We start from the raw sequence: 23,535 nt of genomic DNA on the forward strand, positions 1-23,535 counted from the left end.
TTTTCCCCACCCCAGGGAGCATTTTCTAAGTCCCTCACATCAAGAAGAAAAATGATAATCAGGCTAATTCAGACTTGCAAAACTGATAATTAAAACCCCAAAGCCCGAAGGGAATGAGGCAAGGACACGGAAGGAGGAGGCATGGGTTATCCCACATCTGCCTTCAAGTACCCTTGTCCCCAACAGGAAGCACCAGCCAGGCTTGGGGAGCATTGCCCCCCTCGAGGAGCTCATGCTCAAATCACTGTGCTCTCTGCTCTCTCAGCAACAAAAGGCTTTGCTTTCCTTTGTGGGAAAAAGTCCTGGACACGCCAGCCACATGCTTCAACAGAAACCTTCAGAAGATTGGAGTCTGAAGGGCAGGGAGAGAACAGGGTCATCTGCTCTCAGCGGATGTGCTGTGACGTGCACGGGTGCCCAGGGGTAAAGATGAAAGAAGGGTTAAAGGGTCCCATCTCATCAGCCCTCCAGGTCCCGGTGTGGATCACTCCTTTGATCAGAGCCTGCTCAGGGCTCCAACACAGCAACAGACCTACCAGCCCCCTCCTCTCCTAACACCAGCGGGACTAGCCCAGGGCTGACCCAAACGCTGGGAGCAAAAGGAAAAATACAGGAGGACACAAAAATGCAGTTTCTGAATTAAAAAAAAAAGTGCAACAAACTGGGGCATGGGCACTCGGTTACTCTGGTGCTTCTGGCACTAACGTGTGTAACACAGCAGCACAGAGGGAACATGACTTTAACTTCACGATGCAAGCTTAAAATCCAGCAAAATGGGAAAGAAAAAGGGGAAGGCAAGGAAGCAAGAGGGAGAGCAGTGGGGGATGCAGGTGCACAGAGCTCACCCCTGGAGTTTGCAGTGCCAGGTGCTCAGGGGTGGATTTACCAAACAGCTCAGCTTCTGCTTGGGTTTCTGAGTCTAGGCAGGGTTTCAAGTCCTTTCAGCACTCCCACCCCGACTCTGCTGGCTGGATTTGCAGTCTCACAACACATCAGGCGCTTCCGAGCATCTAGTCCAGGTAATATCAGGAAAGAAGCCTTCAGTGTGCTTCAGACAAAGGTGCCAGGGCTGTCTGTACTCGAGGAACCTCTACCAACACCACAGCAGCACTAGGGCTCGAGCCAGGGCACACGCTCCACCTAAACCCCAACCCCACTCACGCGAATACCCTGTAAAAAGTTCTATTCTTCTCAAGAAGAGCTTGTAACTACAACTCGGCAAGCCCCAAGTTACCAGGGAGCAGCAACCTGTCGTGAACCTGACCGTGAGCTTAGTGTGCCTTGCAGCTACGCGGAGAGCTGCTCATCCCCCAGCTCTGGCTTTGCACCTCCCGAGAAGCCAGGGAAGGGACCGCGCAGCGGACATGGGTCTCCAGCGCAGAGCACCGCAGGTAACAAGTGCCTTTCTATGTCACTCGGGGAAACTCGCAATGGGAAACTTTCTTCTTCCTTGAAATCTCGCACGAGAGGGAATTCTAGAGCTAGTTCTGACAGTTCAGGCTTGCGCCGAGTTACAGAGGGGATGGATGCTATCGTGGTGCTCCAGGACTCCAGCTGGGCTGACAGACAGAGACAACGACCCAGCATTCAGCAACTTCTCTGCTGAGAGGAACCAAACCATTATTTAGGCCCCACCACAAAACCCAGTGACACACCGCTTTCCCTCGTGAGACCATCACTCAGAGCAGACAGCTCAGCCCAATACATATTTTAATCGAAAGCAAGCAAAGTCCATGTTCCTCGGGCATTAGAAACTAAACACAGCTTGCAGCCAGACCTTGGCTCAGCTGGCTTGCAGGCAGGTCACGCTTTGGGACCCTCTACCAACAGCTCTCCGTCTCCTAACCAGACAAGATGACCTGTCCAGCACTCCTCCCTGCCCAGCACAATTTGATTTATTAACCTGCAGCATGGCCCAGAAGTAGAAATCCTTAGCAGGACAGCTTGATCTACCCATCCCTGAAGAGGAGACGGTATAGGAGCTCTCAGAGTCTGAACAGTTAATATTCTCATCCAAACCCACATGTTTGTACACTGTACTCCTCCGAGTAACCCCCCTACAACGCTCGCAAGCTACAACTGTCCAAAATACACCTTCCTGCCTGGCAGGGCTGCCGCTCCCCAGTGCGGCTTGTGGACACTTTGCAAAAGCCCGTTGCTCCAAGAGGCTGCAATCACAAACACATCCTGGTTTGTAACCACAGCGAGCAACAAGCGCACTCTTTTCCCCAACGTGCTGTTGCACAAAGTTAAAAGTTTGGGGGTCTCTGAGCACAAAACCCCAAACGGGGCTGCGTAACCCTCTGGCCAAGGGCAGGAGCTCTGGGGTAGGAACCTGACAGGAGGAAACAATTCCGCATTTTCCTTCGCTGCTCCTTCGAACACACGTGAAGCAGACCGGGGGCTGGCAGCTGCCTGCTGACCCAGCAGTCTCGGATCCGTGTCAGACCCAGGGCAGTTCCCACGTGCCATCCCCATTCCCGTGCACCTCACACCTCCTCTCCCAGCACAGCTTGACAGAGAGCGGCTCCGGCTGCTCCATCAGCCCTCTGGGCTCTGTACGGATAGGGGCACTGGGACAGTCTGCTGCACCAGGCTGGTAATTTAACAGGTGCTCTAATGCCACCTTCATTAGCCAGCGCTCTCCACAAAATTCACAAGACAAGAGTTTAACAAAACACTTTTAAATGGGCATTTTAAAGCAGCAAAGGATTAATGCAAAATTCTCTCATGTACGTGTTGAGCATATACATGACGTGTCTATGAGACACACACGGACCTGACGTGTTGCATCACTACCTGAAGAATTAGTGACAGCCAGCTGATTCTCAGCAGAGCATTGCTGTCATCGAGCTTCAAAATCAAACGCCTATGTGGCCATCTTTAGGGTTGAGCCATTGCGTATTATTTATTTTAAAACACATCCTGGACAGAAGGCTCCGTGCAAATCCCCATTCAACTGCGCCCGGTTTTCTTGCTGGCCCGTGAAGTACACGGCCGTGCCCGGCCACCCCGCGCAGCCGAGGCACTGCCTCTGCCCGCGTCCCCCACGGCAGCAAGACCACGAGGACTAACTCGCATCTCGCCTCGTGTTTGCCCAAACTCCTGGGGAGCACGACAACGCTTGGGTTTCTGACACTGAGGTTATTAAAACAGGCTTCCAACAATATTTTTGTGATAAACAATCAGGTTAAAGAAAATACCCTCCAGGAAGTTCTGGCTGTAACTTCACACTAAGGCTCTCTCTGCCCTGAGCTCCAGGGGAACTGGCAGCTTCTCTCCAAGGGTCGGAGCGGCGCAGAAGAAGGCAGCAGAGCGGCTCCCACCCCCATCTCCCGGGAAGCCCCCTCCCTCCCTCCCTCCGAGCCGCTCGGGCGAGAGGGCTGCGGCCCCTCCGGGACACGCACACGCTCCACTCGGGCAGGGTTTTCCCACGCAGACCGCAGCATCCCACATCCACGCAAACCCGCGGGAGAACGCGGGGGGGGGGGGGGAGGAGGCAAAGCCTGGGGAGGGGGGGAAGGGGGTGGCTGGGGTCACCCATCCCCCTCCGGGAGGAAAGCGGGGGGGGCTGCGGAGAGCTAAGCCCACCCGCGGGAGGTGCGATGAGTTTGCCAGGCGCCTTACGTCCTCTTGAAGACCCCTCCGAGGCAGCTGCCGAGCAGGAGGCAGAACTGCTGGGAGAAGAAGACCCAGGTGATTTGGGAGAGGGAGCTCTGGGTCTGGCAGCGCAGGTCCAGCAGCGTGGGCCCCAGGAAGGCGATGCAGAGGCCGAAGCTGAAGAAGACGCTCCAGTAGGTGAGGGTGGGCTGCAGGTTCCTCCGGAACCGCGCCGACACCCGCTCGTCCCACCACATCCTGGGCGGCGGCGCGGGGCGGCCACGGCGATGCGGCTCCCCCACCGCCCGGCCCCGGTCCCGGTCCCGCCGCCGCCCCGCTCCTCCTTTGCAGGATGTGGCTCCGGAGCCCGCGGCGCCGCGCCGAGCGCTGGCTCCGCCTCCGGGACCGGGGGCCGCCGCCGCCGCCTCCCGGGGCCGGGGCTGCGCGGAGCGGGACCGGGGCGGAGCCCCCCTCCATCCCCCGACGGACCCCGCTCCGCCCGAGGCGGCCGCGCTTCAGCGCATCCCTCCGGGGCCGAAAGGAGCCGGGGGCACCGCCCCCTCCCCCCCCCCCAGGGTTTGCATCATCTTGCCAAAAGTGGGGCAGCCCCCGGCTGGGACCCCGCTGCGTGGTCAACACCTCACGGCACGAATGACACTGAACTACAGCCACAGCAGCGAACGTGATGCAACAGGGAGCAGAGCAAAGCAAGGAAGCCCAGAAATCCCTTTTTTTTTTTTCTTCTCCTGCTGAAGGCCGTCTCTGCGGTCTCTGTACCCACAACTAGGTGCAACCGTTCCAGACAAATGCAATTAAAGCTGCCCCTTCCCTGGATGAGAAGCACAAGATGGCTTGGGGGGTGGCGATGGTGGTGCGCGTTTTAAAGTCGGAGTGGTTGATGCTTACGCAAAAGGTCTCCACTAGAGGATGGATTTATAAATATTTCACCTACTTTAGCTAGGAAAGACTAGCAATTTTTAGAACACTCTTTCCAGGCAAACCAGAATCAATGGAGCTCAGCCATGACAGAGGGCTGGCTCCAGGCTTGCCCACCAGGTCCCTTCCCATGCCTGCAGACCCCACACACATACTCACGTGTCCTGTGACCCGTGCCTCAGGAATGCTGCTCCAGGGCTGTAGGTGCTCATTTCCACCTGGACATAGCTTAATGTTTAGCTAATCCAAATTGCATCCGAGTCCTTGTTCTTCTGCCTGCGCCATCCACTGGAGTCTTCTCAGAGCAAGGAGAAGAGGGTTATATCCTCTTCCACCACCAAAGTGAACAAAGGGACTGTGAGCAAGAGCACAGACCAGGTGGGCAATAAAGCCCCGCTGGGGGCAGGGGGGGTTGTCCTGCACCTGAAGCCATTAAGCAATCAGAGAAACAGCTCAGCTGCCTGGAGGGACAGAGCAATGTTGTTATCCTGTTTCACTGATGGGGAAACTGAGGGCCAGAAAGGAATGAAGCGCTTTGCTTACGGACATGGAGTGAGTCAACAGCATGGCCGGAAACTGGGTTTTATCATTACGTGATAAACCATCGTCCTTAATAGCCTGGATGGCAGGATGGAGGAGAGGGGGAGGCTGACGCACAGGCCTGTGAGCCAGAGCCTCAGGCTCTCCCTGCCAGGCGATAACTAGCTTTGAGAGGCCACGCCACTGCAGGCTACCTCAGTTTCTCTTTCCTCATCCATAAGTGGGGACAAAACAGCAGAAAGGAGGAAGAATCATGACGGTGAAGGCCTTTCCATCAAAATGCTGCTAGGAAGGTCATCTCCTGCCCCTCTTTGTCCACACATCTCCTTGTGCATGGAGCCGGAGTTACTTAATGAAACAGCAGATGCTTATCTTCCACACACCAGCTGCCATGCCCCAAGAAAAGGGCTGACGGGGCTTTACCTGTGGTTCCCCTGGACCACATTCTTGATCTAAATCTTGATCTTGGTTCTCCCTTTACCAGGCAGAGAATCAGGAGACCTGCACTCTAGTCCTGGCTTCCATTACTGCATCACCATCACTTGATAGCATCATCTCTCTGGGCCTTCACTCCCCCAACTGTAAAATGGCTGAGCAATCCTTTCCCCACCTCTGCAAGTTCACTGCATCCACTGCCCGATGAAAAGGCAGCATCTGGGCAGCAGAGGTTACAAATGTTAGTACAACCCCTACCCCAGCTACAACAGCTGGCCCCACGTTGCTCAGCGATGGCCTAAATGCCAATACACTTGCTTCCAGGAATATAAGGCCGTTTTATGAGGGATAACACAAATCGTGCAAGATATGCTTGCAAATAAGAAATGAAGCGTAGGTGGGTTAGTCAGCATGAGAACACACAGATCCTTTCTGGCTCCATATACTGAAACGCAGATCCTCAGAGGTAGCTCATAAAAATGCAAGCCACAGGACTATGAGTATATGCAATACCAGAATTAGCTTCACGAGGAGGCACTTTAGGCTGTTTTCCAAACTGAAATCAATGTTGTACTTGCAATGAATTAAACACCCACATTTTTGCACTTGCTGCAAACTGCAAAGTGAAATCATGAATGAAGGAACAGCAGAGAAGCAGGATTGCAGACAGCAGCGTCAGTTGGTGCCCGCCATTGCTGCTCAAAAAGATCTGACAAGCATTTGAGAAACACCTTCCTTTTGCTTCCTGTGCCCTGACACATTCCTGGGGCAGCAAGAGGCACAGCAGGTTTTTTCACACTGTATCAGTTAATCTTTTCAGCCAGTGGAGCAATTGCTTCTTTAACACGATCGATCCGCCTTTGCAGTGACTACTCCATAGAGTTTCAACCCAGAAGCCAGATTTTGTTCCGATTTGCTGTTGTGATGCTGGCATCACTTCTCCTAGCCCAGACTCAACACAGTGGGAAAATTCAATTCTAGTAGTGCTTTTTCTGAAGGTTTCCCAGGGGTGGATCCAGCTGAGGCCCCACGGGGGGGTTGGGACGGCAGGTGCCTGGGGACAGGCTCCTTCAAGGCTTTCGGCAGTGTTTGGGTTGGCAGCTGTGGCCAAGGGCCTGGGGCTGAGATACTGGCCAACAGTTTTCCCTCTGTCCCCCTTTTGCCAAGAGACCACAAAGGGCAAATCTGGGCTGACACCCTCAGAAACCCCCACACGTTATCCCAGCAACCGCGTGCACCAGTGCGATGGGCCGAAGAGCTACACACAGATTTGGAGGCGGGAGCGCCGATGCCTTTCAACAGTTGTAACTCAGCCCAGAAAACCCACCACCAAGCAAGGTTGAGCAGATAAGAAAACACCCACCCCGAACCCCTGAACCTTACTGAGAAAAGACACGATGCTTCTTACAACACAGGGTGAACTCTCCATACGATGGGTTGAATTATTCTAGGCTGCATGTAAGATGCTCAGCAACCCAGCATGAATGTGCTGGGCAGCTGGAACGGCAGCACACGAGAGAGGTGTTCACCTCATGTATTTCGGGGTCAAGAGTTTCAAAACACGCCGTGTGATTTGGAAAGCTTGGCTCCACTTCTAGGTCAAACATTAGCCTGAGATCTTGGCCCAGTCATTACAGATCCTGTAACACTTGTCTAAAAGGAGGAAGCACTCACCTACACGTTTTCCTACCGTCCAACTGAAATAATCCACACACCCACTCCGATTTAGCTGGAATCAATGTGCTTCCTCTTTTACCACACTAAAACTGCGGCAGAGGAGGGCGGGCTGCGATGAAATGACCAGGCTGAGCCTCCCGAAACGCACCTGGAATTTAATGACACACAAATAATCTCAACGAGGGCAGCAAGTATCGTCCCTGCTTTGCAGATACACCGAGAGACCCGGGGAGCGATGGGTGACCTGGCTTGAGCATCCGTGTGAGGCGGGAGGACGCCCCGAAGGGACACGGAGCGGGGAGGGCATGGCTATTTGGGCAGCTGGGAACATCTGGATGCCGGTCATGAGGGATGCAGGCTGGGGCTGCTTGGCCGCATTCCCCCAGACCCAGCGCCGGCAGCTGCCGCCCCTGCGAGACTGGAGGAATGAGAGCAGCAGATGGAGGAACTGGTTTGGCAAACAGCTTGTTACTGGGGATCTGCCCACACCAGAGCCTGAACGTGACTCAGGCAGGCTGGGTGCTGGCTGGAGGTGCAGCCTGGGGCGGGGGATGAAGGGCATCACTCCCTTCCCTAAACCAGCCGCCCATCGTCCGTGGGCTCACGCCACAGGTCTGGCCCCAAAGACCCCCCACAGGTCCCCCCCGGAATCCGTCCCTGGCTCTGCCCAGGTCCCCCCGAGCCGGGTGGCTGTAGCTTCTCCTCAGCACTGATGGGCCAGAGAGCAGGGACATGTAAAGGGCACTGCGGGGCTGAATAGCTCCGAGCTCCGCCAGGTTTTTAGCTGCTAGAGCTGTGGGAAACAGGGCTCCCCGTCCCGTCCCCAGCTCTGCCCTTCAGTTGCTTTGCAACCATGGGCTGGGCATGTCAGCTCTGTGCTTTATCTGCCTGATAGGCTTATGGCAATATTTGTTTAGGGCCTTAGGATCCATGCAAGGGACCATAGAACCATTTTCCTATTGCACACGAGTTTCTGAGGTCTTGTGTTTGAACTCCCTGCAAAGGTCAGGTAACTCAGGGAAACTCCTGTTGCACTAAGTCTGCGTCTGGGAGTTTACTAGGGCTAGCCGAAAAACGTCCCGCTAGCAGGAGTGAAAACGAAAGGAGTCCTGGAGCTGCACAGAAGGCAGCTGTGGGGAATGACAGGGGGAAGGCACAAAGATGGCATGGCACGGCACGGCACGGCACGGCACGGCACGGCACGGCGGCCTGCCTCCCCTGCATGCCCACCACGGAGCAACTCACTGCTCAGGATCCTGCCAAGGGACCTGCGTGCCCAAGACGTCAGTGCTACCTATCTGAAATTGAAAACCAAAGCGGATCCTTCTCCTACTAAAAAAAAAAAAAAAATAAAATAAAATAAAAAGAGAAAAATTATATCCTGTACAAAACTATCCTGTATTCAATAAAGTTTATTGTCCAATCTTGGCTTTGGAGCGTTCACAATACAACTGTAGTATCAGCCTTAGCAATAAATTGAGCACATCCACAAAATAGCCCATGTCACATCTGAAATACAAAAATTGAAATATTCTTATAAAACATTCAGACACAAGATTGATAGATGGATACAATCTTTTATTCTTTTTTTTTTTTTTTTGTACCTTTCCATTTATTCCAGAAAAACTTTCTATAAAAAAAATCATTGCTTCTTTTGGAATAAATCTTTAAAATCATTTCTTTTAAAATGCATCTTTCATTTGTACAACACTAGTTAAATATATTATTGGTATTCTGCAAATGAATCACATCAGAGAACATTCACAGTATGCGTATCCTGGCCGCTTAGATCTATTTTTTTTGCTGTAGGACGAGCACGATGCTGAGGATGAAAGAAGGCAATGAAGAAACCAGAAAGTGGGTTTCTTAGCGGTTGTGCCTGGAAATCGCTAGTGGGGGGGTGCTAAGGGGACAGCCAAACGTATTTCTTACAAGACTCAAGCACACAGAGACACGACAGCGGTGCGGCATGGCCGGAGCAGCACGGTCAGGCAGAGAACCTCGGCTTTCGGCAGGTGACATCACGTCACTTTTAACCTCAGGTATTTCGGGATCAAGACCCGACGGCCCTCGCAGCACCCGCTCAGCCATCGCTGGCTCCGTGCTCTGAGCAAACCCGGGCTTGCGTGGCTGCAAGACCCCAGACTGACGCCGGTGAAAGCGGTTTGGCCACGTAAGGCTGGACAGGCTCCCACCCCCAGGTCCGGTCCCTGCCCCATGCCCCGGGACACACGTGCTAAACGTGTTACATTACTGAACCCAGCGGGTTAGACTCTTTCTCTAATGTTTTCCCACCTGCCTGTTCCTAGCCTGCTCCCGGGAGCTCTGCGCTCCCATTTTATGCCAGCCTGATTTCTGACTGAAGATAAGTCATGGGAAAAAAACAAACAAAACATTTGAGAAGCTTGGGAAAATGGCTTTCTAATTGTTGGTGTTTTTTTTTTTTCCCATGTGTGTAAGGGAGAGGAAAAAATCCACTTATTTTGTCCTTAGTCTCCAAGATACAATGTAGTTCTGTTATTTAAAATCTTAACATAGATCTGGCAACCGGCTGGGCCAGGAAAGGCGTGTGCATGTGTGTATGGAGAGGGTGAAATTAAATAGCTCTGCCTACAAGTTTTATTGTTGTCCTGTAACATGGACCTTGCTTTACACATTATTTACTTACATTTCTGTAACTAGCTATCAGCTGGAGGGACGAAAGAATACAGCCTCTCCTGAGGGCACAGCCAAAACTCCATTTTCCACCAGAACTGGTATTAAAAAAAAAAAAAAAAAAAAAGCAAGAAAAATGTCTGGAAGACAAAGCAACAGTTTCCTTTTGTCAAAACTCCCCATCTGTGAGGAGTGCCAGCTACTCTGCAAAGCGGTGGATGGGAGAACCCACGAAATGAAAAAAATGCCGGAGAGCCACAGACATTCCCAGCATTTTCATTAGCGCTACTTTAAAAAATCCAACTTGGGAGCTGGCTGGTGCTCTAAAAGCTGGGGAAAGCCTGCCCGGGGATGAGCTGCCGGAGCAGGCAGGGAGCGATGCCATCGGCAGCGGGAGCTTTGCTGCAGATTTCCTCCCCTTGCATGCGGGGAGGGCTCGAGGCTTTTATAAACCAGAGCACCCAAAGGATCTCCGTCCTCTAAACCCAGCCAGACCCCACGTAACACTATCCAGGAGACGGAGGAGGGGGATTTGGCTCCGGGCTCTAATCTCTGCCGACCTGCAGCCGGGAAGGCTTTGGTGGGCAGCGTGCCGCGGGAGATCGGACGCCCGGGGCTCTGCCAGCCAGCACGTGCTAGCGTAGCAGCGACGGGAGCTTGTAAATCAAACCCGGCTCAGCGGGGCACCAAATATTTACACACACTATCGCCCTCCTGAATAGGAATCAAACATCCACTAAATGCAGTGGAACAAAAGGGGTTATCTTAAATTGGGGCTGTTAGTAGCGCACAGGGCTAATGAATGATAGTGTCTCCTTTAGGAAGGATTTGTAGGAGGAAAGGCAAAGGCTACGAAAGAATAAACAGCAGCTAACAGGCCCTTTGTCTTTGCTATCTGATCCCGGGCAAAGCAGTCCCGTCTACGCGGTCATTGCTAGGTCTTTTCCCAACCTTTCGCCCCAGCAGTTTCCGTAGGTGACCCTGACCTTCAGCAGGAATACCTCTCTTATGTGGGGAGAGCTGAGACCACACCGGATCGGGTGGTCTGCTGTGATCTGCCCGCCGGCGTGGGAGCAGGATGGTTCAGCTGGGCACCCTCTGCCCCACCAGCTCTGCGCCCAAGGCAATCTCAGTGCATGGGGCTGGTAACGCCAAGCAAGAAAACTGCACAAAACCAGGTCAAACATGTCCTGAATGGGCTTCCCAGGAGCGGGTGGAAGGGGTTCCTGCTCCCCCTGGTCCGATCTGTGCTCACAGACCGCAGCGGGGGCTTTGGTCCCCTGGGCACGCCGGCACCCTTCGCCCCGTGTACCTGCAGGTGCTGCCGTGGGGGCACAGGAGATGCTGCGTCCGTGAGCTGGCCTGCCTGCTGAGCTGCTAATTCCTGACGGGAGCTGGCTGCCCTGGGAAGTGCAAGTCTGCACCACAGATCCCTCCCATGCCAAGAAAATTCTTGTATAAAATGCCTTTGTGAAAGAAAAGATGACAGTGTAAGAGTTCAGACTTACTCCAGCCAACACCTCCCTTGGAGAACCTCCCTACTGAAAAGCCCCATGCAGCAGGAGCCGGGTGTAGGAAACCGGGCAAAACACTACGCTGGCATCAGGGTGAAATGCGTCACTGGTGGCTGATGGCTATTCATGCACTTCCCTATCAAATGGAAACAATTAATGAACTATTCAGCCTGCTGTATGCTGGACATACCGAGAAGGGAACGGAGCAGGGATGGGCAAACCTCAAACAATGCAGACGTCTGGATGCTTGTCTAGGACAAACCCGAATTAACAGCTTTGGTCTGATGGGGGAAGCTCAGAGGGCGCATCACATCGAGCACTGGCACAGGGAGGAGTCGGCCCAGAAGCTTTCGGGAGCTCCAGGGTCTCCTCATTTATCCTCATGCTTTGCATTTTCTGAGGATCACAGAAGAAATGCTGCACAGCAAAGCAGAAAACAGAGCCCTCACTCCTGGCTCGATGGGGAAACAGCGGCACGGAGAGTTACCGTCCCCTGAGCAATGCCTCCCAGGCTGGGAGCGTGACGGGTTAAGACATCAGCATGTCCTGCCAGTCCCAGAGCCAGGTGACAGTCACAGCACCTGCCAAGTCCAGAGTGTCCTGGCCACATCCGTGGGCTGGAGGACCGGTGGGCGAGAGGACTAGTCATCCGGGACAGCCAAGAAAAGGATGTGAATATTATACAGTAGAGAGACATCTTGTAACGCTCACACGCTTGAAGACGTTTCAGGCTGTTTGCAGGCTGTGGGGGAGAGGTGCAGCAGGGCCTCTTCCCTCTTCGCTCAGGATGGATTTGGCACGTTCCTGAAGTGTACGGAGGGGAAAACGCACCAGGAGCAGTCCTTGGCCAGCAACGCAGGCTCAGATCTAAGCACGCACCTCAGTCCCGCAGCATCGATCTGAGTCAGGGCTGGTACGATCTGGCACTGGCTACAAATGTAGAGGCCAGGTGACGAGGTTTGAGGAATGATTTGCTTCTCTCCGGGTCTATTTCTGGTCCCCACAGCTGAGCTGTGGGAGGTTTGGCACCTCTCCCCCTTCCTCTGGGTAGAAATGCACTGAGGTGGGTGTGCGCAACGCTTCGGTACGGAGAGGCTGCATGGCTCGGGCTCTGCCACGTCGCGCGGGGCTCAGCGACGGGACGGGGGGCGATGCACTGCTGAGACGCCGGCTGGGAACCGCGTCCTGCCCCTTGTGACGATGGCAGAGAGGGTTGTGGGCTGGGGGGACAGCAGGCTCGGTGATGAGAAAGGGGCTGCTCCATCGGTGCCTGGGAAAGGCTGGCTGAAGGGCTCAGGCAGCAACGGGAGGCAGCACAGAGCCGATGGTCGTTCGGCCCCGCTTCTGCACAGCTCTACCAGCAGGTACCTGCACCCAGGCGGGCTAAGCCAGCTCTTGCTCTCAGCTCAGGACATCCTGGGGGAGCAGCCAGCTGACCGAGTTTGGAAACGCAATGGGGGCAAGGAGGGGGAGATGCTGGGGGAAGCTATGGGAAGCCCCCTCCTCCCAGCTGCTCCATCCTTGTCAGGATTCAGGTACCAAAGTTGGGGACAGAAAAAGGGGTTATGTAGGCAGAGGCAAGGGCAAATAAGGGAGAGCTGCCCTGGATTTTGTGCTTCAGGTGCAGTCACTCCAGAGCCAGGCTGGGTCATGCCCCAACTCATAACGTGGCTGCAAAGTGTGTCCCCAAGAAACAGGGGGTGCAGAGCAGGTTGTCTGAGCAAAGGTACGTTTTCAGAAATGCCTGCCTGGGCCAAATACTACAATCCAGCTTTGGAGATACGACCCTCTGCTCACAAAACCTCCTTGTGCCCCGCTCACCCCCCGAGGGCAGCGAGCGGTTCCCTGGGCCAGCACACGATCCTTCGCTCCGGGCAGCGCCCAGGGCAGCTCCTCTCTAGAGCACCGGCACAGAGAGTGGCAGCTCACATCTGATTTGGGCAACATGAAAATAAGAGGAGAAAAAGGCCACAGGTCCATCAAGAGCAGCTGGTAGGGGCTGTGGTTGTGGGCACGGGCAGGGGAGAGCCTGCGGCCAAGGGCGCTTCAGCATCATCCTGCTCGAGTCGGTAATTCTGCGGTGGGTCGGGTGGGAGTGTGTCGCCATCTCCTTTCTCAGTGCTTTGATCTCCATGGTGACAAGGGGAACACGAGATCCAAGTTTAAAATATACTCTGCCTCCTGTTCTTCCCTCGGGCTGAGGAAGAGAGAGAGAGATGGGTCAGAGAGGTCAGACCGGCGCTTTGCAGAGAAGCTGAGCCCTGCGGTACTCTGGGTTAGGAGGTTACAAGCCCACGGCAGTCACGAGGGAGCTGCGCCTCAGGGTACCTAGATGTGACTTTGCTACCACAGTAGGTGACAAGTAAGGATGCCCCAGGGGTAATTTGTGGAATAAAGCAGGGAGCAGGTGTGGCTTTTTCCTAGGCAGGACCCACTGGGAGTAACCTCGGTACCAGCGCGGTCTGTGGCACCACCTGGGAGAGGTCAGCATGATTTTCCCCAGTCCTACCTGACTGCTGAAAGGCTGAGCCTCGGTAGCCAGGGTCCTTTTGAAGCTGGATCTCCTTCAGGGAGAAGATGGAGACGTCTAGGCAGAGGGGGCAGAGAAAGAGAGGTCAGTCCAGCTGTCTGCAGTGGTGTGCAAACCCAGAGCCGGGAGGGACGGCAGTGCCCAAGTGCAGCACTGCACCTCATCAGAGCTTTTCTCTCGCACTACATTGTCCTACCCAAATTGTTTCTTGCTCTCACAGCCACCACGCTCCCACCCCACGCTGCTGCAGGAGCACCTCTGAGTGAGCAAAGACAAGAGGCACCCGAAGAGACCTGGCTGCAAACCACCACCCTCGCCTGCACAAAGCTCTGTGCTCCACACCCCCCAGGCAAGAGGACGGCGAGCACTTACTGTCAGGCAGGAGATGCACCCGCTCTCCCAGGCTCTTGAAGTAAGCGTGCCGCAAGGCTGCCTCCGCCGAAATCCGGCCTTTGGCTTCGTACTGCGGAAAGCCCCAGAGAAAGGCAATGAGACACAGTCTGCGGGTGCGAGACGCCACAGAGGCCCCATACAGGGTGCGTGCACATCTGTGCACCTTTGCACATGTAAGTGCCCAAGCAATCTCATATGCTGCGTGGGTGACAGCGTGTCCAAACACTGTGCACACCACGGGAGCGTGCAGGCAATTACCGGTGCCGTTTGCACGTGCAGAAGGGACAGCACACACTGTGTGACCATAAGAGTGCACCGGCCATGTGGTACCTTACGGATCATCAGGTTTGTATCCTCCCACTTGGTGTGAGAGGACACAGGGTGAAGGACGGTTCACCGTCCTTAATGGGAGGTGGTTTGGAATAGCATCTACAAGGCCACAGCTGCAGGGCCGTGGCTTATTCTGCAGTCACAGCTCCTCTCCTGCCCGGCTCCAGAATCAGCGTGAGCGCAGCCAGAGTACCTTCACTTCAGCAAATCCCTTTGCCATCCACCTGGACTTCTCTATCACTCACCAGAAGGAGGTTCGTCAGCAGGTCAATGCCTTCTGAGTCCAGCCTGAGAGAAGGAGGAAATAAAACCCAGAGCATTATTGCACCCAGGAGACATTGCAATAGTCAATGCAAGGGACAAGTGGCAGCTGGGACCTCCAGTGCACAGCTGCGTGCAGAAGCTGCCAGCACCACAAGGAGGAAATGAAACTGGTGACCCCAGGTTCCCGTTTACAACCAGCGCAAGCCCACCGTGCTTATGTGTCCCCGCTCAATTAGGTACCTCGGGGCGTGATTAATTAACGGCTGGGCTCGGTACTGCGTGAAATTGTAAGCCTTAAACTCCTCGTTGGATGTTATTCCAGGCCAGGTGTCTTCTGTTGGGGTTCCTGCGAGGGGGAGAGAGGGAAACCTGTCACGTTCATCTGGTGCAGAGAGAAGCGCGTCACGCGTGGGAGCGCCAGTGTCCTCCAGCAGAGAGGGCACCCATTTCCCCGTCAGGCTGGGACTCACCTGCGCATCCCACCGGGCAGCCGGCGAGGAGCTCCTCGCCCTCACTGACTGCAGCCTCTGCCCACGCCTGCCCACGCCTGCCCACACCTGCCCACGCCTGCCCACGCCTGCCCACGCCTGCCCACGCCACTGCAAGGCTTTGCCAGCAGGCTCCCTCCAGGCTGCGCTTAGTGACGGCTCCTGCAGTCAGCCACTGCCCTCGCGTGGGGATTTGGGGGACAGCAGAACACTCACCCAGCAGCCTGAAGATCAAATGCAGCTCTTCTTTCACCGTGGAGCCGGGGAACATGGGCCGTCCGGTGACCATCTCGTAGTGGATGCACCCAACACCCCTAAAGCAGCAGCAGAGACTTTGGGATTAGTGAGGGAGGAGCCCTATGGATGCCCCACCAGCCCTTGGCCAGGGCTGAGGTTTCTGGAGAGGGAAATGAGCACCAGGAGCTGTGTCCCTTCTCTGCTACAGGTAACTATCCACCCCTGATGTGGACAGTGTGCTCCAAAGACCCTGAGCCCCAGGGGACACGGAAAACAGCACGGCCTCTGGGAGAGCCCACCACCCTCTGGTGTAACCAACACCGTGGGCATGTGTGGTGCTGCACTGGCAGACGGATGGAAATGCCCGATCCACCGTCTCGGAGACCCCGGGAAGCTCACCACATGTCAATGGGTGTGGAATACTCGGTAGATCCCAGCAGGACGTCGGGGGGCCGGTACCACAGCGTGACCACCTCATTGGAATACGTTTTCGTAGGGACTGACTTGGCTCTGGCTAGTCCTGAGGGGGAAAGGGATGGGCATGAAGGAGCTGCGCCTAGCTGCACCTCCTTGCAATGCTGCATCTTCCCCAGAGAGGCCCACCTACCGAAGTCAGCCAGCTTGAGCTCTCCTCTCTCATTGATGAGCAGGTTCTGGGGTTTGAGGTCTCGGTGCAGGATCTTTCTCCCATGACAGTACGCCAGACCACGCAGCAGCTGGAACATGAAGATCTGTGGGGAGAAGAAGAGGTTTGCATTTAACACAGGCACCAAAAATGAGTCTGCCTCAAACTCATGGCCAGGAAAGACCCCTGGAAGCTGGCCTGGGGTGGGATGCACTGTAGACAAGTATTCAAGCCCATCACCAGCAATCCAGAAAAGGGGATGAACAAAGTCTGCATGCACGGTAATTTTATTTAGGGTGGCAGTGACTTGAGAAAAGCTGGTGGAGCATCAGAGCAGGCTGACAAAGGTCAAGGAAGAATAAGAAAGCTGAAATGAAGAAAGGAGTATCCAGCTTCACCCAGCCCTGCAACACCCTGGACTGCACTGAGGGTGTGCTCCCCGCATGCGGGGAGAGGCAGGAGTACAGGGTGCCAGGCAGCACCGTCTCACCTTCACGTTGTGCACGCTCATCAGGTTCCCACAGTTATCGAGGTACTGTTTGAGGTCATTGTCCTGCAATGGGAAGCACAGGTCAACCTCTCCTTCCCTCGGCCCCCATCACCTGCCCGCAGAAAGGCAGCCGTCCCCCCGTTCCCACAGAAAGCCCCCCAAACCCACCAGGTACTCGAAGACGAGGGTGAGGGAGCGCTCCGTGTGGATGATGTCATGCAGGGTCACGATGTTGGCGTGTTTCAGGTTCTTCAGCAGCGACACTGCAAGAGGAGGACATGGCGGGTTGGGGGCAGCAGGATCTGCTGGTGGGACTGCAGGGACACGTGTCCGCCTGCACCATCCATCCCAAATCCGCCTGTGACCCAGCATGGCTCATGAGAGCTGCGATGGGGAAAAGCCCCTCCTGCCCTCACCTTCCCGTATGGCCGTGCAAGGTGCCCCTTCCTCGTGCTCCAGGCGGATTTCCTTCAGGGCAACGAGGTTTTCGGTCAGCTTGCTGCGTCCCTTGAAGACAGTGGCGTAAGTGCCCTGAGGGGAGAGAGGAAATACAAGCCATGCAGACCATTTATCAGGGTGCAACAACGCCGATATACTCCATAATGTTCACGGGAAGGATGATTTGAAGCTAGTGGGCCAAGTCTGAAGTCCATAGAAAGACCTGGTCTAAAAATTGCTAGATATTGAAGAAATTTGGCTACAGTCTGCCCTTTGCACTTCAAGCTGCCTTTCTAACTTAATTTAAATCCTTACAGGGGTTTCGTAGTCTACTCACCTCTCCCAGTTTATCCAGTTTAACGTAAGTTTCCAGCTTCCCAAACCCGATATCTGACTGTAAGAGAGAAAGGAAAACATCACTGGGGGGGGATCTCATCCAGAGACGGCCTCACCGCCGGGGAGGAAGGTCAAGGACACTGGACAGTAACAGCTTTGGGGGCACATCGATCAGGGCAGGTGTTTGCATGCAGCAGCCAGGCTAATCTAAGTAGATAAAGTCCATTACTTTCCTGGAGAAGCTGCTGTGCAGGCAACCAGGCAATCGATCACGAAACCTCCACAACTGACCGGCTGCTTAAAGTGAAACGGACGCTACACCTACACCCCGAACCCCAGGGCGGCTGCATCCCGCACGGCTGCCCCGTCCCGCTGCCGCCCCTGCAAATCCCTTCTCCTCTCACCCACCACCCTGACACGTCACCAGCAGCGGCCGAGCTGTGACTTGCAAAAAGCCGATGCCCTTTTTGTCAGAAACGCCTCACGGGATCCTACTGCTGGTGCCCAGCCCTTTCTTGAGTGCTTTCCTATGTCCTGGTCTTTACTGTGACTCCGTTCATTTCTCTGTGTGCTGTTCAAACCAAGCGTGAAAGGGACATTTTCCCATTTGGAACAGTAAGTCTTCAATGCATTGCTGAGACCTGCTCTCGTGTACCCAGTGAAAGAAGGGCAACCGCTGCAAAGCCACAGATTTAAATTGCATTTTTCTGTGGGGACAGAGACACCTCCTCGGTTAGTTTGGATCATCTGTGTGCCAGGGCAGGGGGTGGTGCCCAGCACAGCAGGCCCAGGGCAAATCATTGCTCCTTAAGCTTAATAAACCGGTGTCATTCTCCTAGAAAACACGTTGGCATCGGTGCAGTCCCAGGCCAGCAGCCAGCTCTGACTCCAGCCCAGCTAAAGCCCCCCCAGCCCAGCAGCGCTGCCCCCCGTCCTGAGCCACGGGCTCATGCCATGCCGCTCGCCATCAGCAGATGGAGCTGGACGGACAGCTGTCAATCAGCAGGCAAAGACAAGGGCTGTGCAGGGAAAGGGGCCCCTGGGGGAGGCACGGCAGGAGCCCCCTGCGCTGTGCCCAAGAGCTCTGCCTGGAGAACCAGCAGCCCCAGGTCTGGGGGGCTCTTGCAGCCTCCCCTGCTCCCCAGAGGAAGGCTTTCTCCTTGCTACAGGCACTGCCCAGACCACCAAGCTCTCACAAGCTGCCACACGCAGCGAGGAAGCTGTTTTCTTGCTCACGCAGGCTGGATTTGGACCAGCAAATCCCAGGGGAACACAGCGGTTTTTACTCCGTTTTGGCTGCCCCAAACCCTCTGCATACCCCAGGCACAGATGTGTCCTCAGCAGGGAAATGAAGTGGCCGCTGCAATCTGAGGTGCAGTACACCCCCCCTCCAGAACCATACTGCAAGTTTTATTCATGGAGGAGACCATGAATATTAATAGCACATTGCTCTGGCTGTGTCTATTTTATTGATTAGACAGAAACAGGCACGTAAATGCAAGCTCTCCTTTCCTCCTCCCTCCCCCTGAACAGGCATGGCAGATCTGAAGACGCCTGCTGAGACCTCGCTGTTGTATCTGTGTAGCACTGAGAGCTTCTGGGCAGCAGGACACATGCTTGCACACTTGTAAACAGGGCACCGGGTTTTTGCTCCTACATATGCTGATGCTCTGCAGTAAAGAAACTGAAATGCCAACACCAATGCAAAGGCTAATTCATTATTTATTGGCATTTGCATTTCAACTAGCAGAGGTTCCAGCACTTGCTAAACCGCAGGAGGCTTTTCCGCCTCCTCCCATCTGGAAGGAGCCAGGCCAAGAGGAAAGTCAGGGATGCGCAGCGGTGAGCGGAGGAATGCGCAGGTCTGGGGATTTGCACAGCAGTATGCAGATGTGCGCGTGTAGGCGCGACATGGGGAAGAGACGCCTATGTGCATGGTGGGGGGAATGGGTGCCACTGGGAGTGTGCAGAAAGGGATTTGCACGGGCAGGGATGTGTGTATCTCAGTGACACACAGGGGAACAAGGGAGCTTGCACAGCAGGGCACAACTGCATGGGTGGGTGGCAATCAGCTGGCTGGGACTTGTACGAAGCGAGATGCTGTGCCGGGCGCTGCTCGCTCTGCACGGTCAGACTTACGAGGGAAGCCCGTCGGGACATCCTGCTGAGGGGCTTGGGGAACTCCGGGCTCTCCATCTGCAGCTTCTCCAAGAATTCAGGGGGGAGGCGGATGTCCATGGGCAGGGAGAGACGCTTGCTGACGTCCTGCGGAGAGGGCCCAAAGGGTGGGTGGTGAACGCGTGTGACGAAAGGAGGACTGTAGAGAGACACTCAAGGGGAAGTGCTCTCTAACCAGAGCCGGTATTAATGGTGAGCAACGGGGGGCAGCACCTGTGGGACCCTCAGCTAAAGGAAAAGGGAAGGTGTGCGTGTGTGTGTGCACGGGGACGTGCACTGGGCTTTGTCAGGTTCAGTGCACCCAAGAGGGCTCGTGTCTGAGACTGCCGGGTCCCCGTGAATCAAACACCGGCTCTTCCAGCCAGCAGGCAGGTGACAGCCAGAACTTGCCACGTCCCTTCTGCCCGCTCCAGCCTGCAGCGGTACTTGCCTCCATGGAGAAGCGACGCTGGTTGTTGTTGCGGTAGCATACGGCCATCGGCGACTGGCCTTCCACCTCGGAGGGGGAGATGGGGCTGGTGTCTGCTCGGAAGTCCCTGCCCAGGTGTCCCAGCTGCAGGTGCCCTTGAGCCAGGTCTGAGGACAAAAAGAAAGGAGAGCGAGCTGCTGGAGTGGTAGCAGAAGTGCCAAGGCCCAAGGCACTTGCTTTGGAGAAAAGAGAGAGCAGGGCAGGATGGTCCAGAGATGCCCCCATGGCAGCATTGCCCCTCTGCAGCAGCACCACGGGGTTTTGCCCAGGTGACTGTTCCTCTTACCTTCCCAGCCTTATCTTCACTAACGTCACATTAGACAAAACACGATTTGCACTTTAGGAACACCGAGGCGCCTGACCGCGGCTCTGGATTCCTCTGTGCTGGGTCTGTACAAAAGTAAAACAGAGCGCCCTGCCTCTGGGGAGCTTACAAGCACACGTCCCTAATCTGCTTCAGGAACCACCAAAACTAACAGACGTCAGGGTACTTTCCTCCAAGGATGTGACCATTTCTCAGAAGAAAGTGTTTGGGATTAAAGGCTGCAGAGTCACTTACTGCAAAACAAAACACTCCAGGCTTTCCTGCCCCAACCTGCAGCGCTTAGCCAAACACACAGTCCCGAGAAGCACAAAAGCTCTCTTGAAAACCAAAGCAGCTCAGAAAAATAACTCTTCTCCTGGGACTCCAGGTGTGAAGCCTCACCAAACCCAAGAAACCCTGAAAGGAGCAAGAAATCAGAACAAAATAAGCCATTGAGCTCCTTCTGGTCTCCAGTTTGAGGCTTGCACTTAAACCTCCTCACTCTGTAATTAACAGCTGGTTGGTAGGAATATTCTGGCATGCAGAGACTCTGACAGCGGCACAGAAAAACACTGACGAGTTCAACGCAGGTCGCCTGCACCCCAGCGAAGTGGATTCCCCCGATACACAGGGATGCTGTTTCCAAGGGGCTGTTCCGAAAGAGGCAGCGCTAACTGGGTGTGCTGGGATGGAGGAGGCAGCGCTAACTGGGTGTGCTGGGATGGAGGCAGTGCTAACTGGGCGTGCTGGGATGGAGGAGCATCACCTCCCCAAGAGAGGTACGCATCTCCCTCTGACTCCCTCTGAAAAGGTGTGGGGCCGAGCAGGGACAACCGTTTTGTCCCCTTCCCGGTGGCCATGCAGCTCTCTCCCTTCTCATCTAAACGTCGCAGCTACCCTCCAAGTTAGCAAGGCCTCCAGGGTCCAGGGGCCCGGCCATAAAGCACCTCCATGCGTCCAGGCACCCTGCAGTGACTTCCCCAGAGCAAGGAGGAACATCGCAGTAGGGAAACTCCCCAGGGAGGACCTGCGATGCCCCAGCCTGAGCCACCGAGTCCTGCCCCTTGCCAAGCCCTTTCCCTGAGCCGCACGGAGATGATCCCCTGCTACGCCTAACGCAGATTTCAGTGCACGGATCCCAATGTGCTCAGGCAGCCAGCAATGATCTCATTGCTAAAGACTGGAGAGGGAGGGCTGGCTTTCACGGGGTAGTGAGCAGGGCTGGGACCTGGCCGCAGTTTGCTCATCTGATGGATGAGAGGTGGCAGGCAAGTGACCTGGGAAAAGATGCGGTTTTGTGCCATGGTCACTGGGGGAGCAGGGGACCTGCGAGCTAAGGGATGCAGGGTGTCCTCAACAGACGGCCCACACCTAAGGGACGGGTTCAGCGCATGCCTCTGGGCTTGGGAGCATCTGAAACAGTGCCAGGAGTTTTTGGGCAGACAAGCAAGAATGAGGCACAGAGTCATCCCCTTCTCCCAGGACCACCGTGGGACTCTGGTCCCTGTCCCTTTCTGCCATCTGTCTGTGCAGGAACAGCCAGGAAACTTACCCTGAATTAAGCACAGGTATAAAATTAATGTGGATCAATTAAACTGAATCAAATCTTTTTATCCTGCTCACTTCCTAAGCAAATTATCTGAAAAAAAACCCCTTAAAGTCCATTTAAAATCTGACCAAACAGAGTTCAACTAATCCACTTTAAATGATAGTTCGAGTGAATTTGTGCTGGTTCCCACAGGTAAACAAACCCAAAGTCTTGGAAAAAGATGCAGCCTGTCCCCAAAACCTGCAAACCAGCAGCACTGCCTCTGGACCAGCAGCCCAGGCAGGTCAGTGTCAATCCCTCCTCATCTACAAGAGCATCAGATGTAAAGCCAGACATAAGATGACAACCTGGACATTCTAGCACATGCAGGGGGGGGAATGGGGTATGCAGAAGACGTGAACTACCGCAGGATGGGACAAAGAAGACTTGCAGAGATGAGGGGAATGGTGTTTTGGCTGCCCTGGGGCCAGGCGGGATGTGCCAGCCCAGCGCATCCTGTGCCACCGTGAGGTGCCCACAGCACCCGGTGATACCCCGTCCCGCAGAGATGCTCTCACAGGGCTGGGGTCGCCCCCGGGCTTGGAGAACCTTGTCGGGTACTCACAGGAGGAGACGTGAAGCTGTGGGCGTGCAAACGTGAGGGCCTGTTTGATTCTGCTCGGCATTTCATGTGGATTATGGTGAGCCCTGACACTCTGCAAATAATGAGGCTGCATGGGATATCAAAGCAAATTAAAGTGAGACCACAGACACAGCGGCTGCCTTTGACGAGCCTCCCGCCTTTTTTTATAAATATATTTAAACACTGTCTCTGCCAAAAGAAGCTTTGATCTCCCAAGGAAAGGGGCCAGAACCCTTCACTGCTTGCCTGACTTATAACTTTTAATTACTTTGCTAAGTGTGAACTCTCCTCTCAAAGCTCTGTTACACTCACGAGGCAGGGCTGCACTCAGCTCTTGGATTATTCATCCTCCTTCCTCCCCCTCATCATCACTTCTTTGTGGCCTTGGACTCCAAAGGCCAGATTTGGCTCTGATTTATGCCACTGCAAACTGGGAGTTACGCAGGCTTTGCAGCCCGAACACTGAGACCTTATTTGGCTTCAGAGGACAGACCAGGCAGTAGCTGTTTTGGGGCAAAGCCTTGGCATAAATATGAGCTATTGCTGGATGCCACCGGCTCTTATCAAAGCAAATGGGAGCCACCAAGACCTGATACCTCTGAAAATCTGGAATACAGAGAGGAATGTGTGACTGGGGAAGCCCGGGAAGAAAGGAAAGAGCCCTTAATGTGAGGCTGGAGCAGCCGTGGAGAAGGTTCCCTGTCTCCGAGGATGTGGAGATGGTGCTGGCCTCCGTCAAGGACATCAGACATTGCACAGTGCCCAGCCTGGGCTCTCCTTAACCCAGGGGCTTTCTTCCACCCCTGCCTCTGCAGCTGAGCAGCCGCCGTGGCCGAGGAAAGGCTGTGCTGCCCGGGGAGGGATGCACGGCACGGTGCGGGGGGTGGGTCGGACACCCCACGGCGGGCTGTGAGCAAGTTAGGCT

General features: G+C 54.9%; 2 protein-coding genes across 3 annotated transcripts in view; both read right to left on the minus strand.

The window, feature by feature from the left end:
- Window positions 1-4,065, minus strand: part of SLC60A1 (solute carrier family 60 member 1) — a 24,449-nt gene extending 20,384 nt beyond the window's left edge. Inside the window, exon 1 of one of the 2 annotated variants that reach the window (XR_012838940.1) lies at window positions 3,628-4,020. Coding sequence is in view for 1 of the 2 variants with exons in the window: in XM_075776169.1 (XP_075632284.1) it covers window positions 3,628-3,857 (230 nt within the window). In the remaining variant the exon portion in view is untranslated. Of the gene's footprint in view, window positions 1-3,627 lie in introns of both variants that reach the window. The other variant, XM_075776169.1, reaches the window with a different exon arrangement.
- Window positions 4,066-8,749: 4,684 nt separating this feature from the next.
- Window positions 8,750-23,535, minus strand: part of CDK18 (cyclin dependent kinase 18) — a 39,374-nt gene continuing 24,588 nt past the window's right edge. Inside the window, exons 3-16 of the mRNA XM_075776063.1 lie at window positions 20,097-20,242; window positions 19,628-19,753; window positions 17,490-17,546; window positions 17,131-17,245; window positions 16,883-16,977; window positions 16,715-16,777; window positions 16,207-16,330; window positions 15,999-16,119; window positions 15,579-15,676; window positions 15,115-15,220; window positions 14,856-14,898; window positions 14,260-14,350; window positions 13,867-13,944; window positions 8,750-13,554 (exon numbers count right to left, since the gene is read on the minus strand). Of these exons, the coding sequence (XP_075632178.1) occupies window positions 13,520-13,554; window positions 13,867-13,944; window positions 14,260-14,350; window positions 14,856-14,898; window positions 15,115-15,220; window positions 15,579-15,676; window positions 15,999-16,119; window positions 16,207-16,330; window positions 16,715-16,777; window positions 16,883-16,977; window positions 17,131-17,245; window positions 17,490-17,546; window positions 19,628-19,753; window positions 20,097-20,242 (1,298 nt within the window). The 3' untranslated portion in view covers window positions 8,750-13,519. The remainder of the gene's footprint in view (window positions 13,555-13,866; window positions 13,945-14,259; window positions 14,351-14,855; window positions 14,899-15,114; window positions 15,221-15,578; window positions 15,677-15,998; window positions 16,120-16,206; window positions 16,331-16,714; window positions 16,778-16,882; window positions 16,978-17,130; window positions 17,246-17,489; window positions 17,547-19,627; window positions 19,754-20,096; window positions 20,243-23,535) is intronic.

The sequence above is a fragment of the Balearica regulorum genome, chromosome 25, assembly GCF_011004875.1.
Source record: "Balearica regulorum gibbericeps isolate bBalReg1 chromosome 25, bBalReg1.pri, whole genome shotgun sequence".
Taxonomy (NCBI): domain Eukaryota; kingdom Metazoa; phylum Chordata; class Aves; order Gruiformes; family Gruidae; genus Balearica; species Balearica regulorum.